The sequence below is a fragment of the Dermacentor variabilis genome, chromosome 6 (assembly GCF_050947875.1).
Source record: "Dermacentor variabilis isolate Ectoservices chromosome 6, ASM5094787v1, whole genome shotgun sequence".
Lineage (NCBI taxonomy): Eukaryota > Metazoa > Arthropoda > Arachnida > Ixodida > Ixodidae > Dermacentor > Dermacentor variabilis.
The window spans coordinates 43,555,729-43,579,753 of record NC_134573.1 but is presented as its reverse complement, the minus strand read 5'-3'; the positions used below and the strand labels follow the sequence as shown (position 1 = coordinate 43,579,753).

General features: G+C 44.0%; 1 protein-coding gene across 1 annotated transcript in view; it reads left to right on the top strand.

Moving 5' to 3' along the window:
* Positions 1-24,025, top strand: part of Ack (activated Cdc42 kinase) — a 121,592-nt gene that overhangs the window by 29,301 nt on the left and 68,266 nt on the right. The window contains exons 5-6 of the mRNA XM_075695001.1: positions 8,342-8,850; positions 17,373-17,603. Coding sequence (XP_075551116.1) covers positions 8,342-8,850; positions 17,373-17,603 — 740 coding nt within the window. The remainder of the gene's footprint in view (positions 1-8,341; positions 8,851-17,372; positions 17,604-24,025) is intronic.

The following is a 24,025-nucleotide window of genomic DNA, read 5'->3' as shown; positions in this document are numbered from 1 at the left end:
CAGTGACTCTGGTTCTATCAATCTCTTACCTGCATTTCTTCCACCAATACACTGTTTCTTATCTCGACTGCTGACCAGTTAATCTTTCCATCGTCTTTGAATCTGAATGCTTCTAAAAGGTGGACACTTCCTACGGGTCTCGCTTGGTGAATATCTTGACATTCCATTACGATGCGCTGAGTTGTTTCTGGTCATTTTTTGCACCCCACAAATGCCTCAACCTGCGGTGTGTGTTTGCGCTGGCATATTTTTGTCCTCAGGCAGCCACTGCCCCATGCATTATTGTATCAATTTTCCCTCCCACTTTATTTCCTGCCGTCTTTTGTAAATCTCCATGGTCTTTTCTGTTGCCATCCTTTGCATCCAGTTTACTGTCTCTGTTTCTTTCACTTTCTTTTTTATGACTCCTGGTTGTCATAACACTCTCAATTACCCTGTGCTTGGTTGCCAACTTTCTTGTTCTTTTCCTCCACTCTGTGTCCATGTTTTTGAGGTACGGATATTGGTGCGCTTTAGCCGGCCATTTATTTCCGTCCATGTTCCCGAGTCTTTCTTCAAAACTGATTTTGCTCTTCGCTTCTCTCACTTCAAACCCATGCCACCGTGCGCTGCCTAATTTGGTGTTTTGCAGTGGGCTCCCAAAGCCTGTAGAACCACACTGTAGAGCCACACTGAGTATGCAGCGTGTTCAATTTACCCAACAGTCATTGTTCGTGGTTGTAACCTTACGAACACTGGACAGAACTGTCAAAATCACTTAGCCTACAGAAACATGTACACTGTGCAGGCGGCTTTTGTGCACTCGAGCTGGTTGGTGCACAGCTCACTGTGAAAAATGTCAAGATGCGGTGCAGAGGGCAGTGCAAAGAAAGCGTGTCGCCATGTCTATTTCTTGCCTGTGTCCTGTCTTCTTGCTGTTTTACTGTGACAGCAGTCGAGTGCTTGAAATTGGGTTTGCCTTGTGTGTCCCATCCATCCGTTCTGTTACACTGACGACTGCTGTTGTTGTCATTGACGACAGACAATGGCGATTTCTGTCGTTGGGCCACCTTTGTCATTCCCAGCTTCACCATTCTCATAGCGTGAAGAAAAAGAACATTTCTGTGCAGCCGCCTCCTTTGGGGATTTGAAACCATGTCAGCGAAGCAGCGTGCATTTTGGGAGTCCAATGCGCTAAGTACTGAGCCATTGTGCAACAACAGTGGTGGGCATGTAGCTGAAGGCTTTTTGCTCCGCACAGACTCTGAGAGCAGTGGCGCATGCATTTCGGAGGCCCAAACCAGCAATACTGCACTGAACATTGTGTGCATTGCACAGAAAATGTTATTGACAAGATAGTGGTGTGTATGCATGCAGTTATTCGCTGTTGTGCTACTGAAAGCAGTGTCGGCGGCACAACAGAAAGGGAGAAAGAGAGAGAGCGAGAGAGAGACTTTATTTTGATGGCGCACGAAGAGGGGTGGATCCCGTGGTGGGCAGAGCTCTCAGTCCAAGGCTCCAGCGGCGGTCACAGCACTTTAAACTCTGGCAATCAGCTTTTGCTGATCCTTCAGTGCCAAGATGGTCAGCACCATCTCCCGCTAGTCATGTGTTGCGTTTCGGTTGGGGTGTTATCAGGGATTTTTTGGCAGGCCCATGTGGCATGGTACAGGGTAGTCCACTCTGTACAGAAAGGACAAAGGGGCTGATGAGGGGTGGGGTACATCGCGTGCAGGAGCGTGAGAAGAGGATAGGTGTTGGTCTGGAGTTGCTTCCGGGCCGTGACTTCGGTACTGGTGACGCCGTGGCCTCCACCCAAAAAATGTGGACCTGACAGTGATGATTATAAGCCTCAATAGACAGATAGAATTCATTGACAGGAAAGACGGAGAGGTCGACCTGAGCTAGTGCGCTGTAGTCTGCTACTCTGCACTGGGGAAGAGGGAAGGGGAGTGAAAGTACTGAGATGTATGATGATGATAAGAGAAGTTGTGTGTGCGCTTATATATATGTGACAGTTGCCTTGCTAGAGCCGCTCATCGAACTTGGTGTCGTGCAGAAACTTCAACAACACTTTAGTTGCACACATTGAAGTTGCAGTGTCAGGCCATGGGCCAAGGATAGCGTCCTCCGACAGTGGTTGTCTGCCAACGCTGGCTAGGGAACTTTCCAACGTCCTTCGCTCCAGCATATATGCTGGGAAATCGCACAGTATGTGTTCCAGCATTTCAGGCGTCTGGCAGTGTTCACAATCAGGGCTGTTCAACTGGCTGATGAGGTGCATGTAGCGACGGGTGAAAGCTATGCTCAGCCAAATCCTGCGTAGCAGTGACGTTTTGCTCCACGTAACCTTTGGGGGCAAACGGAATTTACTGTCTGGGTCGATCATATATAGATGTCTGTGGATGTCATTGTGGGCTCTGTATGCCTTTGTAAGGTCCTGCATGAGTGCCTTGATCATAGAGTAGGTGTCAGGTCGCAAGTAGGCAATCCGTATTTCATCAGAGAAAGAGAAGGCTGATCTTGCTTCACTGTCAGTGAGTTCATTGCCAATCACACCACAATGACTAGGCACCCATTGAAAAGTGATCACGTGGCCACCTAATTCGTCACTGTGATGAAGTTCGGCGATTTCCAGCACGAGCAGATAATATGGTCCTTTCTTTAAAAAGCATTGTAGCGCCTGTATGCTGATTTGGCATCGCAAAACACCGTCCATTTATGAGGTGTCTACGTTCTCATAACATGGACAGCCGCCCGTATTCCCGCAAGTTCTGCAGCCGTAGATGTCGATTTGTGGTTTAATTGAAATTGACGAGTAATGCCAAGTTGTGGGATGGCAAATGCTGCCATTGTGGCAGATGGTGTGACCGAATCATCGGTATACACCTGTGCAGTTCCACTATATAGTGTAAATATATGGGACAAGATGAGCTGTTTCAAGCCTATGGAGGAAACGTGGGATTTCTTCATAATTCCGGCTATCTGAAGCCTCACTAGTGGTCTCTGCAATGTCCATGGAGATGTCTCGGGGATGTTGGTGGCCTCGAACCTTGCAGGTATAATGCTTGTGTGACATGCGATTGGTTTAGGAAAAGCACAGTCAAGGTTGGTTCTTGGAAGTGTTGACAGATGATGGTGTGTGTGTTTGGTCAGCAGGCGAAGATAGGTTCGCACAGGTTCACAGGACCCGTATTTCAATTGGACAAGCCCGTGCTTCCGCTATTGTGCCTTTAGTTGATGTGCAGCGTGGCAAGCCAAGGCATATCTGCAGTGCTTGTGCCTGAAGGCTCTTCCGCATGCGCATACAAGATGATCCCATGTTAAATAGCACATGATAAGCCTCGAACATGGCACATACCCCAACGGAGGAAGCGTTGAGAATGAGGCGTTTGGTGAAAAACAATGCCAAAAGCACCAACAATGTCAATGCCAACAGCAATTCCACAAGGACGAGGCCCGGTACCTTATTCATGCTTTCCAGATACGCTAGCGCCACTGCGTGGATTTTTTCGGAACCCGGAAGGGGGTGATGGATTTCCCGCTCACGCAATTTCTGCAGCTGTGCTGGCGTTTTGGTACTCTTCGATATGGAAAAAAAAAAAAAAACTGTTGACGAGTGAAGCGCAACCACATGTGCAGTGTGCCACAATGCACAAATCATGCAACATTGGGAAAAGTAAGCCTGCACCACTTTCCAAAAAAAAAAAAAAAAAAAAACGGAGGAAGTTGCGGGCAATCAAGCTTCGCATCGGGAAGCAATTTTGGGGCCACCTTCGTGAGTTGCTGTTGCTCAATGATTTCATTTTATTTTTATGGCGAGCCCTTATGACAGCGGCTCAAGAGCAACGCCATGCCTTCGCAAAAGATCCCGCTGTGGTTCCACAAAGCAAGAGTGAGACCTAGGGTTGGCCGAAGAACTCCCTCTAGATTCCCAAAGTAAATTTAAGTACGCTAGTGTCACCGTTTATTAAGTTTTCTGCCTATACGTGTTTCGGCAAATACTCTGCGATGGTGCCTGATGCTGTGTCACGAGCATCACAAACTAGAGAACGTATTCTGCAAATGTTCTTAGTCGTCTTGTGTGAGAATGAAACAGGCAATCTATGCACAAGGCGCTCGCTGATTTTTTTGGCTGTAGTGAAAGGTGTGTACCGATCGGAGGGCGAGCGCACGCATTTCTGATTTTGTATTTTTGTTTGTTCTTAAAGCATCTCTTCTATAACAATGTTGCGAGAAACAAGGGCCAGGACTACGTACCTGAAGCGGTAATTGATGAAGAATGCGCATGCGAGCTTCCCTACAGCACGCAAAAACGCTAATCATGCTGGAAACGAGGCGCACTGGCACACCTCATCGTCTCGCTCATATATTGTAAAACGGCACTGCTGAAATGTTTACGTGTTATCTGACATCATTAACAAGCATTCCGCATCTAAGCCGGTGCATGGAGCCATTTACCTCAGCGCATATGAGATAAATGACGCTGGCTACACTGCAGACTTGAACTTTTATAGTATGCGGCGGGCCTCTCACGGTGCTTGTCTGCAGGCAGAGTGACTCGACCTGGACAGCCGCGCTTGTCGTCTCTCGTATTTCACACCATATTATATAGCCAGCGTTAAACGTACCCTCTCCCTCTACAACACGTCTCTGCGTTTCTTTAGCAATGTCAAGGTTCGCGCTTAGAGATACCAGAGGCCCGTAAGCCGCCTGCTTCTGGCGATGCGCATGCTTTCGTATCGCCTCCATCACCTCTATTCCCCGCCATATTGAAACGTTCTCCACGCCACCTATAGGCTCTGGATAGTGCGAATGCTGTAGCTCACAAGTTTTGCAGCCATCAAGTGCCCTCTACATTAGCGCTGCATATGTACAGGGAAAATGAACTCACTCATGTCTCATAGGTGGCACTGTGTCGTTTCACTCTTGGCATCAGCTGCAGTGCAAGAATTTTGTCCTCAGAATTGATTAACCCCCATGCGGGACCTTGAAAAGGTTCATCGACCCCGAGAAGCAAGAAGCCTTTCACACAGTAGCTGCCTTTTTTCCTGCAGCCTAAATATTGATTTGCATAAAAAATGCATGTAAGAAATGGTGCAAGGAGACTTCAAATTTGAAGGTCATCTCTGATTCCTTGCCGCAGTCACGTCAGACAGCTGGGTGCTTGAATGTCGCCCTATTGAAAGATGGGGGAAAAAAGTGGCGGTCTCACACAAGTTTTACACTGTCCATAATGCCACCTCACCTTGATAACAAACAAAAGAAACAAAAATAAACATGGTGCACCAACATTAACGGCCTAAAAAAGAAAAAGAAAACGAAAGATAATTAGCATAAGTTCTTGGCCAAACAGCTGTGAATAAAATGTTCCTTAACCCTTTGGAGGTCGCCACCATACCTGTATAATGGTAAAAACAAATCCCATATGGTCACAGCAGTGCATGTATGGCGGCAACCAGATGTTTGAAAAAATTTGCCTTTTCGAGAGGAAGCGCTGCCTAGTGTCTAGGGGTCTGCAAATAGTGATTTTTGAGACCGAATTGAATACGAATCAAATAGCGCCAGAAGTGAAGCATATTGAGAATTGAATACATTTCAAATAGTTTTCTAATAATGAACTGCCATTATCATCATTCATAAAACAATGTTCGCATCCCAGTACCTTTAAAGTTAGTAAGTTTCTGTCATTACAAAGTACGCTATGAAGCGATGTTTGATAAAAACACAAATGGAACATTAGGAGCGAACAAGTAGTTTCTTCGCATACACAGGGCTCTTCAGAGTGCGAATTATTGCTTTACAACCTGTGAAGTATGGCTACCTAAGTGACGTAGCCAGCTATGCAATGCAAGTTCTGATGTTTTATGCCTATACTATGCCCGCGGGGCTGAAAATTATCCGTACATTTGCTCCAACTTTATGTTTATTTGGGCACAGTGGACGTTTTGAAGTACTCTTCGAAAAATATTCGCATTTACGAATAATGACGATTTGATTTAAAGACCAAATCGAATAGCACACTATTCAGTTCATTATTCGAAAGTTTCGAATATTCATACACCCTTACTAGTGTCGCTTTGGAGGTGCTGCAACCTTTCGCGTCTTCTAAAAAAATTCTTAATGTGCGACCACCCCTTGGCTTCAGCAAATTTGATTTTTCACTTAGCTCTATGGTGGCTGCAACCGTAGTAGTTCGGGAGTAGTAGTTCAGCTTTGGCTAGTTTACTGCCACATGCTTTTGGGTGCGCTTGTGCATGTTATAATTGTCATTCTCACATGTTTCATTTTGGGTTATGGGCATCGGGAAAATTGATTTTTCTTTCATTCCTTGTCACTTGGTATTAGTGAGACGTGCTCACCTGGGTGGACCCCCCCCCCCCCCCCCCCCCCGTAGGTGCTCAGTTACTTTGTTTACTGACGGATGCGCTAGCACCCGTCAGTAAACAAACTAACAACGTTGGTGATATTGCCACGCAGCTGCCTCATTTTGCGAGACGTGCGAGAACTGATAAAATCTTGCCCAGTGATCTGACAAGTGATTAGTGCAAGTTTCTCACTCCCTTTGTTCTTCTGGTGGGTGGGCACTACTGATCCTGCCTGTAGGCACTCGCATGCCATGTGTCACTTTTGCAATGGCCATGCATCCCTGGGGCCGTATTATCTAATGATCCACTTCATTTTCTTTTTGGGTCTTTCGGCATTGGTACGGACGTGGCTGAGATGTTACCATACCGCCGTCTTTGCTAGGAACACGCCATCCTTGTGACACATTATAAAAGTGGAAAATGAAATGAAATCTTCTCAAGATACAGGCCCTAGCTGGGCCAAACCAATTTAAAAGAGAAAAATAGGATGTGGGAATTCGATTGTTTGTTAGAAATTAGTTATGCCATCTTATCTCCATATTCAATAAAAAAAATGTATAAAACTGCACATAAAACACAATAAAGTGTGTTTCACTGGTGCTGTTTGCTTTTGTTTAATTTGGTGTAATCTGTACTTCCTTTGTAATGTGCTATATGCAACCTATTGTAATCTACGTATGTAGTTCCCACCCTGCTAAAGTTCTTAATGGCAGTTGCAGTAGAAATAAATAAATAAACACTTAAAACATTTTCGTTGCTCTGTTGTCACCTAAAAATTATTTACTTGTTCTTTTTCAAGATAAGCCACTAAAAAAATCTGCAATAAAAAAAATTTGACCCTCGGGGATGCTTTTTCCAAAAAATTGCGACCTTCAAAGAGTGAAAGCTATATGTAGTAACTAAATAAATCTGACCTACTGGGACAGGGCATGTCCGGGAGTGCTTAAGTTTGTCCACGTATGCAGTTCAAGTTCTACAACATGCGTTACTATGTCATACAGAAAGTAAGTTGCATACATCAAAACGAGGACAAATGAAGACCTTATTTATCTAATCCACACTGTTCTTTCTTTACTATCACACAATTAAAATGACTAGATTTTAAACAATAAAATAAATATGAATTTTTAGTAGTTTTTTTCCCTCTGGGAGGACACAGACAACACACAGGCAGAACACAAACACAGTGCAACCCATGGTGCTGCGATTGTTTTCTCTCGGTGTTCTTTGTGCATCCTTAAGTGGCGGTTATGTTTCACAGCATGACCAACAGTCGCACACGCACTGCTGATACTGTTGGAGCTGGAAACACTTGCTAGGAAAACCTGGTGCTTGTTATTGGGTGTTGCAGCTGCTTTTCGTATCAGTGGTGGGATCCTGATGCCTGGGCAGTAACAGATGCAGATAAGAGTGCAGACTTGTCAATGCACACAGGCCATGGTCGGGTCACTGTGTTCAAAAGCTGTTATTCAAGTTCCCCCTGAAGGCTCTTTGCGCTGACAAACAATTCCGTGCTGAGAAACAATTCAGACTATATTGCCTTGGATTGTGTCGTCAGTGCTGTGGTCTTGCGATGTCATGATGCTGCTGATCACGATGTCTGCACATGTATGAACCACTATAGATGACCTGTATTTTTTACTTTATTCTGGATTAAATGCCATTAAAGTGCATGGACAGCCTCCGTGCCGGATTTGAATGTTAAGAGTGAGCAGTTTAACTGAAGGTGTCGGGTATATGTTATGCTCTTGAACCCTTGTGTTGATGCGAGCTAGCTGGTACGCATCAGAGTCTAGACAGTGCCAAAGCATGGGGCCCTGGCATGAAGGTAATGTGCTGGCACTCTTTTGTTCACTCAACATTCAGTGGAAGGGGATTATTAATTGATCTTTAACTGTGTACATCTTAGGGTGGAAGTGTCTCCATAACGGTGTGTATACCCCAGTAGAGAGGGCTTGACCAGCCACATGCACTATTTGCACGGTGTGTTGCAGGTGCTAATGGGTCATCTGAAGCCACTCCAGAGCCCGAATCCAAACCGAGCCCTGTCAAAGAAGGAGTCCTCATTGACCTTTGCAGTGAAATCAACACGACCCTCCAGGTTGCACCAGAACCCCTCCGCAAGTCAACACCAGCCGGTGGGCTGACATTCCCGAGCGTCGGGGAGTCCATTGCGACCTACTACAACGTCTCGTCGTCCAATGCCGAGCGTCCCTACTACAATGTCGGAACGCTTGATGCCAGACCTACGTACTCCAATCTAGACAGCTCCGATCGATATTACTCGTGCGTAACAGCTGACGGTGCCGCCCCGCTGTCACGTGTCAGCAGTTGCCCCTCGCTGAGCATTGACGATCTGCTCTCAACGCCTAACAATCACGGCATGATCGGCAGTAGCAAGCCTGCTGCTGCACCACAGGGCTTGTCTTCACTACCAGTGCCTTCGCAGCTGGACGCCTTTGACTGGCTTGATGCCAAGATGGAGGCTGCACGGAAAGCTCAGGTAGGAACAACACCACTGAGAGAAGTTTGGCCCAACTACCTGGTCTGGTACATTGTAGCTAGTGTGAAACAATCATAATAGAGGAAGAGGAGTGCATAGCAGCAAATCTAGCACAGATAAAAACTGCACCTACTTTATTGTAATTTCAGCATTCACCTTGGTCATAGAGTGCAGTGCACTGTTCAAAAGAACCCTCTTCACTGAAATCTTAATGAAGTTAAACCTCAATATATTTCACTTCAATATAATGAAATTCTCTATTATAACGAAGTATTTAACTCTTTATAACTTCTTGTCTAGAGAACAACATGTATTAGAACCTGAATACAGTGTGTTGATACATGATTTCAGTACTCTAACGAAATTTCACTGCTGCCACGAAGGAATACTGAAACAATAAATGGAAACTTCCATAGATGCGGATGGTCAAACTGTTGAATTAGATCTGGCTGCTTGCAAATGCACCTCCCAAATAGTGCATCGCGCATATGAAATCCAAGTGTGATTAGATGCTATTAAGCCCCATGCGCAGTGTAATTTAGGTGCAGGTGAAAGCTTGTGAAGGTGAGCCAAGAAGGATGGTGGCTTGATGAGTGCCATCTTTTTGTGCAAGCAAGGAGAAAGAGGGGGAGCGGAGTGGCGTTGGGGGGTGGAAGGTCCGCGTGTCTCCTTTCCTTGTGTGGCTGTCAGCTGTCAGCGTGTGGCTGAGCACATACGCAGCCTGTGCGTTTAGTGCTGAACTGAAGGTTGTGGTAATCTTGAGTTTCGGAGATACATGGAACCGAGAGGCACATAAAGCATTCGTTCTGTGCTGCTGATGCCTTTCATGATAGCATCGACTCACTGCTTGCGACGCTATCAGCTGCAGGGACATAGCGGACACAAAAGCGTGGCTGGCTTCGCTTTGTACCGCCAATTTGAGGATATTGCCGACACAAACCATATCTTTCTTTGCCAACTCTCAAATTCAAATTTGTAATTTTTTTCTAGTTCAGACTTGCTTCTTCCGATTTCCCAATAATTTGAACTATTTTGTAGCCTTTCATTAAGAGAAAATACATCAGCGACTGTACTTATTTGCATAAAAGATTGAATTTGAATAAAACAAAATTTTTGATGCAACGAAACGAATTGCCGATTTTACTAACTTTGTTATATAGGGGTTTAACTGCATAACATATCTTGTGGGACCACCAGAAATCATTTGTTACCTTGGAAATATAAATTCAACAAGAGGAACGCACAAGAAGTAGATCCGAAAATGCGTTTATGCCATTGACAAAGCCTCCACATACTAGGAGTAAAAGGACGTGTGTTTATATGAAGTAATCTCCACCTGGTGCACGCGCAGCTCGTACAGACCTTTGATTTGTTAATACTTCTACAGGTTTGCATGTTTGTGCCTGGCTGTATGTCCGTGCACGGTAATGGTAGTCACCGACAGTGAGATTACGCGCTACAGTTCCGAGTCGACAGCGTGGACAGGTGTCGGTGAGGGTGGCCGTCAGCACTGTCACCTAGACTCTTGTTTCGGAAGGGTGGAAGGGAAATGGGAAGGAGGCACGTAAGGCTGGTGATGTAGCAAATGCACGTGGGCACACGTGCAGCTGCGACGACTCGTGTTTGTTTTTTTCTTTTCCAGAATTTTGTGCTTCCTTTCCTTTTTTAGTGCAGACACCCTGATTTAATTGTCATAACCAATAACGAGGCATGAGAACATTGTATCGAGTGGTTTGTTTTACCATTTAACATACAAAGAAGTTCACAGTGCTGTGGCTGCTCATTGTTTGACCTGATATATTGTTAAAATAGGCGTTGTTACAAGTCGATTCAACTGGCCATATTCTATAATTTGTCTTATCTCTCTGCCCCTCTAATCCAGTCAGCGTCTCTGTTCATCTATCCTGTGCATCTATCATCAGTATGTTTCATTGCAGTTTCAAACTCTGGGGACTACCTCATCCTGTGTGATGTCGCCACATATAGTCGATCTCGGATATATCTAAGTCAAAGGGGATTGCGAAATAGCTCTATGTATTGGTCATGCTAAATATAAGATATGCCTATCTGAAGCTTATCTGAGATCTCTGCACATCTCGGACAGTTTCTCGAGATCATGAAAAGTGTGAATTTACCAATTTCATGCTCCAAGCCAGTGTTGAATGCAGAAAAGTTTTTTTTCTTGCACACGAATGTCTCAAGTTGCTCGTGCTGTGGAACGGTCTTTGATATACTGATCGGAGCGCTAACCTTAAAGGCCCTTGTCATTCAATCAGACGCATGAGCACAATATGCCTTGTGTGCGTCGAAGTGCTTGTTGCACGTTTTCGTTTGAGAAGATAGAAGTAAGCTTACTTGGAAGTAAACCAGCTGGTTGAATATGCACTGTGCTGCTATGAGTGCACTTGTGCTGCGAATCATGCATGAATGTGCCCGGCCGCATGTCCGTTACTATACCTAAAATAAGCCTTTTAAACGGCCGATTGTCACGTTGGCAATGAGCCAGGCAGACTGTTGTATCGAGTTTCGGAACTTACTTCCTGTTGGAACCAGTCGCCCTCGCTTTTTGACTACTCTAAAACGTTCACGCATCTCTTGCATGCCGATTAGTGCTCAGACGCCTCATGGTCCCTTTGCTCTCGGCCCTTCCTTTGCTGCTGCTGCATTGGTGACTGCTGACACTACACATGCACTGTTAGTTTCGAAAGCGGCCTTCAGCTTCTCAAACATTTGAATCCATATCCACTCACGCGTAACTGTGCAAGCACGAACAAAACACATCCTGTGCAGAACTCTGAGTCTCAATGCTAGGTCTTGCGCATCGATGCGCAATGGGAGGTCTTTACGCTAAAGTGTGAATGTCACGTGCGGTGGTTGTTAAATTCAAACTGTAATGTAAAGATTCATCCAAGTGAGGGTTGGGGTCGAATCTGTTTTGGCCACTTGCGGTACCCTAAAATGCCGTCCACAGAGAGCCCTTGTCTGCAAGAAGACAAATCCGTTGGCACAGATATCTCCAGTTTGGCATTCCATGCCTGGCTGCCCAATTCAAGGAAAAGATCGAGTGTTATCCACACTTTCTGGTGGAATGTGTATCGGACCGGGAGGCAGCTCGCATCCTTGAAGCAGAGTGGCCATCTGCACTTGCTGATAACGAATGGCCACAGTTTACATGAGCCATGGTTCTCTGCACGCACAGCAAGCAAAATTGACAGCACCCTGCTCATTTTTCCTCCATGGCATGTACTGCCCTTCAGATTCAATCTCCTGTTTAACAACATCTGACAAAACGGTGCCGTTTGAAATTCATCGGCATTAAATATTTTTTGACAATGGGAGAGTGCTCATATCTTGTTTAGAGAAAGCGTACTTGCAGGGGTACGTCATGCTGCGATGTACAGTATATTGAATGTCGCAGTGAACAAGAGTTCTATATACGCGTAGAACATTGGTGTACTTTTGCGTGGGATTTCTATGGTGATTTTGCAACTGTTCTATTAGAGAACAATTTAATATATCCAAGTTTGATATATTTGGGATCGCCTTACCACTTGTGAAGCAAGAAATTGAAACTGAAGTGGACAAGACGAAGTTGCTCTTTTCAACCAATGGCTTATTGCAAAGAATAAATGCAGGACAAGCATAGTATGTGTGATTCCCTGGATTTGTTGGCAGGATTGCAGTTGAAGTTATGCTTAATGAATTTGTAATTTTAATGAAGTTTCTCACACCGGAAAGCTTCCCTGTCACTGTCCCATAGAACATAAAATGCATCAGAATTACCGCCACAACAATGTCAGTGATGGGCACATTTTCACTTCAGCAAAGTTTTCATGGAGCAAGCCTGTACACCGCCACCCTTGAAAGAGAGAGTGAGTGAGATTTGTAAATAAAGCTCAAGAGCTATACTCATGAATCCTGACGTTAAGGAAATGTTAAGAAAATTAGACTTTTCCAATGAAGATTTCCTTTCTTCTTGCAAGAGCCCATGTTAATGGTTATTTGAAAATTTTATATCTACATAGTTATGCAACAATCAAATTATTTATGAGATCCATGAATTCTGCTGTGGCAGGATTCTACTGTACCATGCGGTCACAATATGTCAATATCATTTTCTTACTCGGTGTGCTGGTGACATAACACTTGGTGAAAACACGTTGGCGGGCTAGTTGGTTTGAATCCATGATAGAATGTGTAAGCGTGACTAAACGAGAACATAGAAAAAAACAGATACACACAGACAGTGCTACTTTCAACTATAGATTTTGTTTTCGCATGCATAGGTAAATATGTGCCGAACGAGTGGAAACAAATGAGACAAAAAGAAACCATTCAGTGGTGCATGTTGATGAACCGTACATGTGTTTAAGGCATGATCGAAACATACACTGCAATAGTTACGATAAAGCAATAAATTGTATCTCTTTGTTCTCAATTGTTCTCATATTGCTACACTGATGGCTTGCTCACACACCTTTCCTCTAATTTTGCAATTTCATAGGCCTCCACAATCTCCCTTGTCATCCTGCTATGAGCCCTATACAAAATAAAAGTAATTTCAAACATGGGTTTGCAGGGACAATCTCGGCAATTAATGCCCAAATGGCCCGAGATTACTCTAGTGATGTTATATTGATGCTCTTTTAATCTTTCATTGATGCATCTGCCAGTCTGATCAACACGTGTTCTTCCACATGAAAGCGGATTGGCATAGACTATGTTATGAAAGCAGGTTACAAATTGCGATGTTGAGTAAAACATGTGTTCCTTTTGTTATTCTTTGAATTAACCTGTTTCCATAGCTCCTAGACTCTCAGGGGCAGAGGAAACCATGTTCACCCCCAACTTTGCCACTATTCTTCTAAGATTATGTGAAATACAATGAAAGTATGGTACCACAACAACTTTCTTTGCTCTAGCAGTGCTACTGCTTCCCTTCGATGTGTTTTTACACTTCCTGCTCAAGTCCTCCATGACCATGGTGAGCATATGCATTGGGTAACCAGAATCTGCCAGGTGCTTGGCGGTCACTTTGTGGTCACTTGACTTCATGAGAGAATTATTGAAACAAGATGTTATTATTGCACGCTTTACAAGCTTTGAATAGGCGGAATGAAATGGTAGGACTGGCTTATTGCCTCTTGGCTGATAACTCCAGCAGACCTTTTGTGGTGAAAAGTACAGTGCAGAGTCTAAAAATCTTATGAAATTGCCTACGGGGACTTCATGCGTCAACGACAAAGGGACAAAACTTCAGTGAATGCGGTTAGGGTTTTTGAAACCACTGAGTCAAAATCACCTGATTCGTTATTCAAAATAATTAAAAAATCATCAACAAATCTGAATACTTTCATGACATTGGTGTTATTTTTCAGGCATTCATCAAGAACCTGGTCACAGTTTGCTACATGTAAGTCACTTAAGGAGGGAGCAATACATGACCCAATGCATATGCTATCATTTTGTTTGAGGGCATTTCTCTCCCAAGTCGCGCAAGTCAAGTTAATATAAAAACAAAGAAGTTCTAGAAATTTGTTGCAAGTCAAACCGGAAGCACTTTGAAATCGAACTGCTCCAAACTTGTCAATGCAGTCACACATTTTATCACATTATTCTGCGGGAGAGAATAGTACAGGGGTTTTAAGTCAACAGAAAAGGCCACAAGGTTCCTCTCCTGCCAGTCCTTAAAAAATTCCACCATTTGTTCAGACTTAGTTACCTTAGTTACTACATGACCGGGGTAGTTAGAGAAGTATGGGAGAGGCCTTTGCCCTGCAGTGGGCATAGCCATTCTGATGATGATGATGGCAATGATGAGGATGAGTTACCAAAAATGGGTCGTCAGTTGGCAATAGCTTTAAGTATTTTTGTAAAACCTTCACTGCATGTTTCTGCCAGGCTGCATTCTCTGACACTATCACTCAAAGGGGACATTCCGGCTTGTGAGTTTTTGCTGATAAAAACAAATCAGGGTGCTGCTTCGTGCTTTTTTCGATAGACTGGGATAAGCCATCTAGTTTGAAAGTTTTGCATAGCTTCTTTGTGTCATTTTGTACTTTCTTAAGTGTTCTAGATGTCTTGTTTGTTTCCCCTTGTGCGGTATATATTTGTCGATGCATGCTAAAATAAAATCTATAGTTGAAAGCAGCGCTGTGTCTGTGGATCTGTTTCTTTCCACGCCCTTGTTCAGTTGCGCTTGCACATTCTATCATGTACATAGCACTACCTTCTTCTGACATTTAGTCAGAAAAGTGCTTCAAAAGTTTCGCTTCAAAGGCCCTCACTTCATAGGCCCCCAACTTCTACCGTAGCTTTATATCAGGAAACATGGTCTTATTGATTGAAGTATCAGCTGTCCCCTTAAACCAAATCCTGCCAGAATCTTGAGAAATTCATAAACATCTTAAGCAGTAAATGATGACGTAAGGTATTACTTCCTTGTACTTTAGGCAAGTTGGAATGATTGAACAATAACTTACTGTGCATTCTGAATTAGGCTGTTGGTTCAGAGAGGTTCATGGGCCTAAAACGGGCAACTTACCGGCGAAGCGAATGGAAATGCATCCTTGTCCGAAGAAAGGTATTGCAAACTGTCTATTGCAGTACAGCGCCTGTATAACGATAGCCTCTACAACGAAATGACCTTTATAACAAGGGATTGATTATGTCCAGGCTGAGTTCCTCTTTTTCATATGTAGTGTGGACGCCCCTACAATGAAGACCAGTACAACGAAGGAACTTAAGTGTCCCCAATGGCCGCTTTGTTGTTTTACAACGAATGCCACATAGCAGTGCTGGCACTGCACTCTGCAGACATCACCAAGGTGTGCTCTGTGCTGGTGCTCACTGCACGATGCTCACTGCTCACTGCACGAGTCCTGCTGCACAGCTCTAGAGATCGTTAAACTTGTACGCTGCTCGTTGTGACCCGCTGATGGGTACGATGGCTGACAAATACGTAGCAGTATATCACGTCGTAACGATGTAATCGCAGGTAACAACCGACGACCTCTTCAAAGCCATCTAGAGTGGAAAGGACGTGAATGTCAGTTGAAGTGACAGTCAAGAAGATTCTGTAAGCAAACCGAGAATTTTGATGGCAAGGGAGGCGATCGCAGCATTAAATAATCTGCAGCTATACTTTCCGTAGTAGTTCCTGTGCTTCGCCATGGAGCATACTGAGAACCTCAGTGTGCTAAGTTGGGCTGCAGTTGCACATTCTGTCAGTCAGAAGCGTGTACAGAAAAATTAGCAACCTATTTCACTGAGTCTCTCTTGAACTCACGTTAAACGAACTTTTTTTATTGTTGAATGTGCTTAGCCTGCTCTATTGTGAGTGGTATGACGTCTGACCTTTCCAGTGAAGTGATAATATAACGAAGGATTTTGCAGGACCCGAGCACTTTGTTATGAAGGCATCTGACTGTATTGTTATTTATTTATTTTATTTAATATCAGGATTTTAAATAAGGAATGAGAGGGGTAGCACAACATTTATTGGTGTAATTCTACATTTTGTGGTAGGTTTGCTTTATATTTGCAGTGTCACTGCGAATTCAAGTTGAAAAGCGTGACATTTAAATTGCATTCTAAGGCTTGCCGCTCTTACGTGGCCCACTTCCAACCTGCACAGTGTTCATTGAGAGCCTGACTTTTGGCACCGCTCTTGTATTTTCTTGTTTCATTCAGAACATGTTAGAAGCAAAGGGCTATTTCTGGTGATGCAAAAAAAAAAAAGACGAAAGGGGTAGATGCTCTCAGCATTGAAACGGTGGTGCCATCCCTCACTGTTACAGCGAAGCACAATGCGTGCTGCATTTTGTCATAACAGTGACAAGGGGCACTACTATTCCTTTCACTGTGACAGATACATTTTTGACCTTGCATTCCTGCAGCCAACATGTAATTGCAAATATTCTGGATGACATGGGCGACTACTGCAACCAAACTGGTGTTACGACAAAATTTGCCCTGAAATACTACCAATGTGAGAAAGTAAAATGCAGATAAATGCGGAGTTTGCTTTGGAATGCAAAGTAAATGCAGAGTTTGCTTAGGAGGACCGTTTATACCTGTCCCCATTATTAAAGTGAATACAGTAGCTTCCTTTGGTTCTTTTGCCTGTTTTTGTTGTCGGATGTTGGAACAAAACCACCGACGCGAAGGGTGCGTGTGCTTGCGTTAGGGGATGCGTTTGTTGCTGAACACCATCATACTTCTTTGAGGTGCATGTGCTGCCCACCTATACTGGGGCTAGTTATGTGCTGGTTAATGGCTTTGTTCTTCATGAAATTATGCAATGAAACAACAAATGCTACCTAAATATTGTCACAGCAAAAAATTTACGGGGTCAAGTGTATCGTTCTTTTAATCAAGTCAGTAGCTTTCTTGAAGCGTTTGGCGGTTCACTTACATGGACAGTCATTGTCAATGCTTTCTGCACAAATTCTTTATGCATTGTTCGGTAGTTGTGAGCCTCGGTGTGTGAGGCCCGAAACCTTTAATTTTCCTTCGCATAGGCCTCCCCGAAGCACGCGTCACTGTACGGTCGATTGCCACCAAACTCCATGGGAACTACCAAGAGTGCCACAGTGTGCGGCGTGCCTTTGCTGCGGCCTCCACCATCACGGGACAAGCGGCTTGGCGGCGGCAGCCGACTGTTCCCCAGCGATGTGCAGGTGATGGGCGTGGACCTCCTTCAGCAGCTTCCGCCACCTCCGACGCCCCCGCTTTCGGCACCGCTTGCCCAGGTGGGACCTGGTAGCTGACCCCTCCCCGTGTGCTGCGTCTAGCGAGGGGTCTCGCGACGGTGTCTGAACTACTAGGCTGCAGGCAGGACGCAACAGTCCATGCCGATGTCGTTTCACGTCTATTTTAGTTAGACAGCAGGCAGTATTGGAAGGCAAGTCCTTCTTTCACTCCTGGACTTGAAAATGAGCCCAATGCATTCTATCAGTGGGGGTCATCGCCTACGGGCTTGTGTTCATGAAACCGTTTACTTAACGGTACATTATTGGCAATGGCCACGACAGTTGTCCCATTGCCCCGCCAATCCCAAATATGAGTGGCAGGCAGCTGAACAGCAGGCAATGAGTAATGCACCATAATTTCTGGCGGTAATAAAATTTATGATTTCTGTACGATTTCTCTAGAACGCTTTGACTGCTGGATGTGTTACTTAGTGGATCAGACTGCTTTTAAGTCTTTAATAAAGTAGGGCTATGAGAGAATTTGCCTATGTAGGAGAAGCATAGTGAGTACGGGCCCAGTTGTCCTCATCTGAGGCTCTTTTGCAATGCACTTGGTGGGAAGAAACTCTGCAGTCAGCATCAGAATTTGGATGGCAGTCCATATTGGTGACTGCGCACAGTGATATTTTATGCTCCAGAGCACATTGCCTTTACAATATTATCTTTGCCATTTTTATGAATGAGAATGCAACTTGCAGAATGAGTATGCATGTAGTCATTTGTGTGCTTGGAAGCTTGTATTTGCGGAGATTTACTGTGATGGACAGTAGTAATTAATGGCACTGGTAGTTGCGTTCTCTTCTGAGGTCTCATGGTGCTTTATGGATGGTTCATGTGGTGTCATAATGCTTTGGCAGTTGCTCATCTGTGCAACTAAGTGAGCCAGCACGTCCGCTACATGCTGTCATTTGTCTTCCAGAGTAGCTTTTCTGTGAGTCGTGCATGGTGCAGTTAGGCAGAGGCAAGCTGGTTTCCTGTTCCTTCCACGGAAGCATGCTCCTATAAAAGAGCACCTGAAGGCAAGATTCACACATATCGTCAAGAAGACGTAATAGCACAATCTGAGACAGTCATGTAGAAAAACAAACACCTGTCTTATTTTTTCTCTTGATTGAGTTTGCTTACTCTGTCTTCCCTACATGTGAGCCAACATGTCCCGCAGCAAGTTGTTTGGACATACCTTGTTGAAGTAATTCTAGCGGGTTGTATGTTTGAAAATCTGGCATTTTCTGTTGATACCTTGTGCATTTTAATAGTATTTAGTAGGGGCGTGTGAATACTCTATTTAGAATCGAATAGTGAACATTTGAATAATTAGATTCTCTAATTGAATATCTGGTATTTGATTTTTTGAATAGTCGGTACCCAAAACGAGTAACTCTATACGCATGCAGCATTCCTGTGGTGCACGATGTCTAGCGGTAAAAGGTTCGACCAAGTCAGCTGTAGTAGTTGAAACAATTAATGGCATGCGAACAGAGAGAACAACAAAAGCAGCGTATGTGGAAAGCACAGAAGCATGTGTAAATATCGGGCCACTTATCCACCGGAAGGCACGCTGACCGCACCGGATATGCGAGTTCAGTGTTCACTCGTGCATATTCGCGTAGTCCGCAGCTTTCTACCAACATGCGAGCGCAGAGGCAAACTTAGCATGTGTGCTAGCGGTAGTTGCCGGCTGGTCGACCCCAGACCCGAACGCCACTTCAATGGCCGTCAATCTACACCGTACCCGTGATCTCTCGACTGATCACCGATGAGCCACCCGTAGGAACATTAGCGACAAGCTTCCCGTGACGATTTTGCGGCCGGTTATCACATCGGCCAGCAGTCAATTTTCGTCAAGGTCACACCATTGGCCACACTGTTTAGCCTGTTAGGCATAATTGGAGACGCGTCTTCGGGCATCGGCGGCTAAAGTTGCGGTTTCATACCAAATCGATTCAGGTCTATTCACTGTGGTCGCACTGCCCCCGGAAAGTTTAAGAGCAACCCCACTGACAAAAGCAAGTGCATGGGATTACCATTGTTCACGGTCGCCATCTTTGTGAAATACTGCACGGGGACCCTTGTTTCAAATGCCGTTCGTAGGCGCTCTTTTCGTAGCTTTGAGCAGCCCGCCACAAGACTAGCTTTAGATTTACATGGCGGGCTTGAAAATATTGTGTGGCAGTGTGCTGACCCGCGACGGCAGACACATTTACACAGACGGCAGATGGATGCATACGAAAAAAAGGGGGGTGGGGGGGGACGGCACACGAACTTGCCACGGGCCTCCCAATTTGAGAACTCTTTACCATTGGCACCGATGACTGCGTGGAGTAGTGCTGAGTGACTTGATGCGCATTCCCCGCTTTTGTCTGTCATGCAGATTGGCCTTAACGAGCTGAAGGTAAGGAAACTGGAAAGCAAAACTTTCTAAGCAATAGAAGATTGCCATGAAGCACAGTATATGGCCCACTATGAAACTGAAAGCCACGATTGTATTTAGGACAAGTTCACTATTTCTTCAGCTTCAGAGAAAAAAGCACTTGACGCTATTTGACCAACATTTCGATCGATAAAAAATATTTTGCAGACATTCATATTTGAACTGAGTACTCACATCTAATCACATACTCACATCAGTACTCACATACTAATTTTGTGTTCCCTTTAGTAACAGTAGATTATACTACACATCTCGATTCATAGGTACCCAAGTTTCACTGTATCAGTGAAAGATACAGTGAAACCTCGCTACTACGAACAGACGTTACAGATTAATGAACTTTTCAGAAATCCCCTGCTGAATTCCAAAATTCAGAATACCCAACTTTTCAGAATAATGATTGTTGTTTGGTTTCCCTGTGATTTTAACAATGCCTCAGGACCACAAACTAATATTCTGAAATCTGAGGATTCTTAGATTTTCGTGTGTCCTTCACTGCAGCCAAAACAGTAAGCTAGCTGGCAAGGCACAGAGAGCAGACGTTGTGGCACATGGGTTCAGAAAACCTGAGACGGCGTCTGAGAAATAAAGAATGCAGGAGAGTGGAGGCGACAGTGCATCAGGTTTTGCAAATGCATGCTCTGCCCAGAAAAGTGTCGTCTAGCAACGGAGGTCCGTCTCTTCCTTCTTTCACCCTTCCTTCTGCACGCACCTCTTCCTTTTGCACTTCTTTCTGCGGCCCTACTAGCTATGCGCGTGGTGAAATGTAACCTCCGCACTCGCGGGGATGCCACAAGGTCCCACTTTGCACTTTCCAGACGGTGTTGTTTACGCACGCTCGCGCTTTGACAAAGTTCAGGTGTCCGCCTTGAGCGAGACAGTTGCGGTGTCCACGGCAAGAAATGTGAAAAACACAAAAAGCAAGGAACATTAAGCTTTAGAGGCGACATGAAGTTAGCTTTTTGTCGGTGGTGCAGCCACCTTTTTGTCGGTAGTTTTCTCGGCGTCAGCATCTGTTTTGCATGCGTCACTGTTATTATACGTTGCTTCAGTGGTGTGTGGCGGCGGAATGTATGGAAAATAGCAACAATGCGTGCCGAGAGCCAACAGTGACCTTTTTGTGGAGCTCATAGCTCATATGACAACTTATGAACTGATGGGTCGATGGGTGGAATGGTTAATTTTGGGGCTTTCACTATAACGATGTTTCAGAATAACGAACAATTTACCCTGAAATTCGTTATATCGAGATTTCACTGTAGCTCGCAAGAGTCTTATTAAGTAATGTGATTAGCCTCCTGAGCATGTGCAGCACTGCTTTTTTTTTTGCACAAAATTGGGAAGCATAAATGTTTGTTTTAAATGTTGTGATATTTGATTCAGTATTCTGTATTTTTTTTCTCTATTCGATTCACTACTCGATTCGAAATTTACTATTAGGTGTTCGCGCATCCCTAATGCTTAGTCGTGCTCTGGTGCCCATGGGCGCTCTGGAATACAAATAGTTCAGTGTTTCATTTGGCTGATGCAGATAGTATGATGTCTGACACTATCGTGACGGCAATAGTAAACTGTTGTGTTCACTAGGCCAAGCATGCCAGAACTTTTGTGAAACGCACTGCTTATAACAGCGCAGCTGTGGGAGGCTTTACATATTAAGAGATGTAACATTACAAAGCCAGCATAAGTGAGATGTGCAGAAAAACAGGAGTCAACTAAGTAGTGGCAGTGATTGTAAGACGATGTTCATACTATGGCTCCAACTGCTCATGCTCGTGCCTTCTTTGTGTAAGTTCAGTGCTGACAGGCAAATTTAAAAGATTTGCTGAAAATTTTGAAACATTCTTCTATGAAGGATGTGGTTTTACAAAAAAAGAAAAGGAAAAATAAGCAGTGCCAACAGCAACAAGGAGCAGAGAGTTCAACTGTTGCCACGAGCCTTCTTGTACCTTCTTGTGCGTATTTTAGGGAGACAAGGAACAACCTGTATTCGACAAGGCAATATAAATGAGAGAAAATGCTGTTTTGACCTGTCATCATTGCAGAAAAGATTCAGGCACTACTCTTGTCACATACTCATTCTTAAGGCCTCTATGAAGGCCTTTGAAATTGAATATGAAAGAGTATGCCTTGACAGTCGAAGCTGGACTTGTCGTCTATTTGGAAAGGGGCAACACTGCAACCACATATCCTTCTAAATGGGCTTTGTAATGACTGTTGTTTGAACTACCATTTATGTAGCTTCAGTGTATGAGCAGCTGAAGGAACAGTGATCAGGTTGGGGCTGGAAGCGCCAGTTGAAGAGCACAGAATCACCCTATAGCACCCTGAAAGGCCTTTGAGTGGTACAATCTTGTGTGTGTGGTGTGGCAACAGGTGCCCTACAAAAAATCAGCGCTGTCAAAACGGCATATGTTGAAGGGGAATGGAAGTACGAGGTACCAAAAACTTGAAGCACAAGGACATGCTAAACTAAGCTGTAATTGCAGCCTCCACATAACATATAAAAGCTTATCAATTAGCACATTGCAGATTTCAAAATTTCAAGATAACTCAAAAGAGTGGACATTGTGCCATGGCACCATTGGTCAATAGGCTAGTATTTGCAGGTGTGAAGCGCAAATGCCAAACGTGGTGTTGTTATGATCTTCCGATCTCGTTGTTGCGCTTTTCAGAACTTTTGCAGTTATCTGAAAATAACTATGTGTGAGCAACATGAGTGGTGCCAAACCCCGAGTTACCAGGTGCTCCATGCTCAAGTCAGGCACCAGCCAGGTACAGATACCAGACAGAATTCTTCTGGGTACTCAAGTAAACAAGTGCAGAATTTGCATGCATTTGCATTCACAAAAGTAACCAAGCAACGATTTTGCTCAGCAACAGCATATTTGGCTACTGTACTAATACTGTATGCACTTGTTGCTGTATATGCGGAATGTATCCACCTCTGACGTCAAAAGAAGGAAGTAATAAGTAATTTTTGCTTTCAAGCTAAGGCAACTAGGAGGGTTTAACAACAATGTTAAGTCGGGAGTAAAGGTTGTACCAAAAATTACAGAGTACCTGTACCTAAACTGTGCCTGCACCTGTGCAGAGTGTAATTGCTTTGTACCAAATATGCCACAGAGTGAAGAAGTGGAACAGCTGCATATAAAAGCTTACTTTTGCTGACTACACACCCTTCATTTAAAGGTCTCAAATATTTGTTGCATGGCATAACATTATGCCACTCATATGTACTGCCTCTGTAAGAAACAGGGTTTTTGAGTTGTCAGTATTAGCTAAGCCACCAATGTTTACTGTTTGGTTGTCAATCTCAGAGAGAATGTCATTTTAAGACAACAACCTCACCATCTTTGCTGCCAGTGTCATTGGAAGGTTTTTAGCTACATAGCCCTTAGAGCAAGTTTTTTTTGGAATAGTAATTACTAAAGTGCCACTACATTACATAATGAGCTGGTCGACTTGTACTGCAGTAGGAAATTTTTATTGTGAAGCAGCAGGTCTGCTTGTTACCTACAGATTTTACATAAAATTTTAGATTCTATGGCCGAAAATGTGTGACTGTCTTATCAGAACCAGCACATTTTTGCATGGCACAGCCTTTTTTTGGTGTTGTAGATATATCCCATGTTCTTTTTTCGAACACAGAACAAACTCTTTTATCCTCATTGTCTACATTCTTTTTAAAACATGCTTTTTTTAATAGCAAGCCAATTTTTCATCGTTTCATTTTGCATATGTTATTTTTACATTCGGTCTTAAATATGTTTTCAGAGCATTCACACATCTGACACAGCCACTCCTTTAAGGTATTTGTACAATGTACAGCTGACCACCAGATCAAAAAATAAAAAGGTGTGCGAATCATTTGGAACTTGTAAATATTCAAAAATTTTGATTAATAGTTTGAATATATCTCTGTTTGATTTGGTGCTCGAATGGAATAGTTACTATTTGAAACACCGAACAGTTGTCATATCGTTTTCAA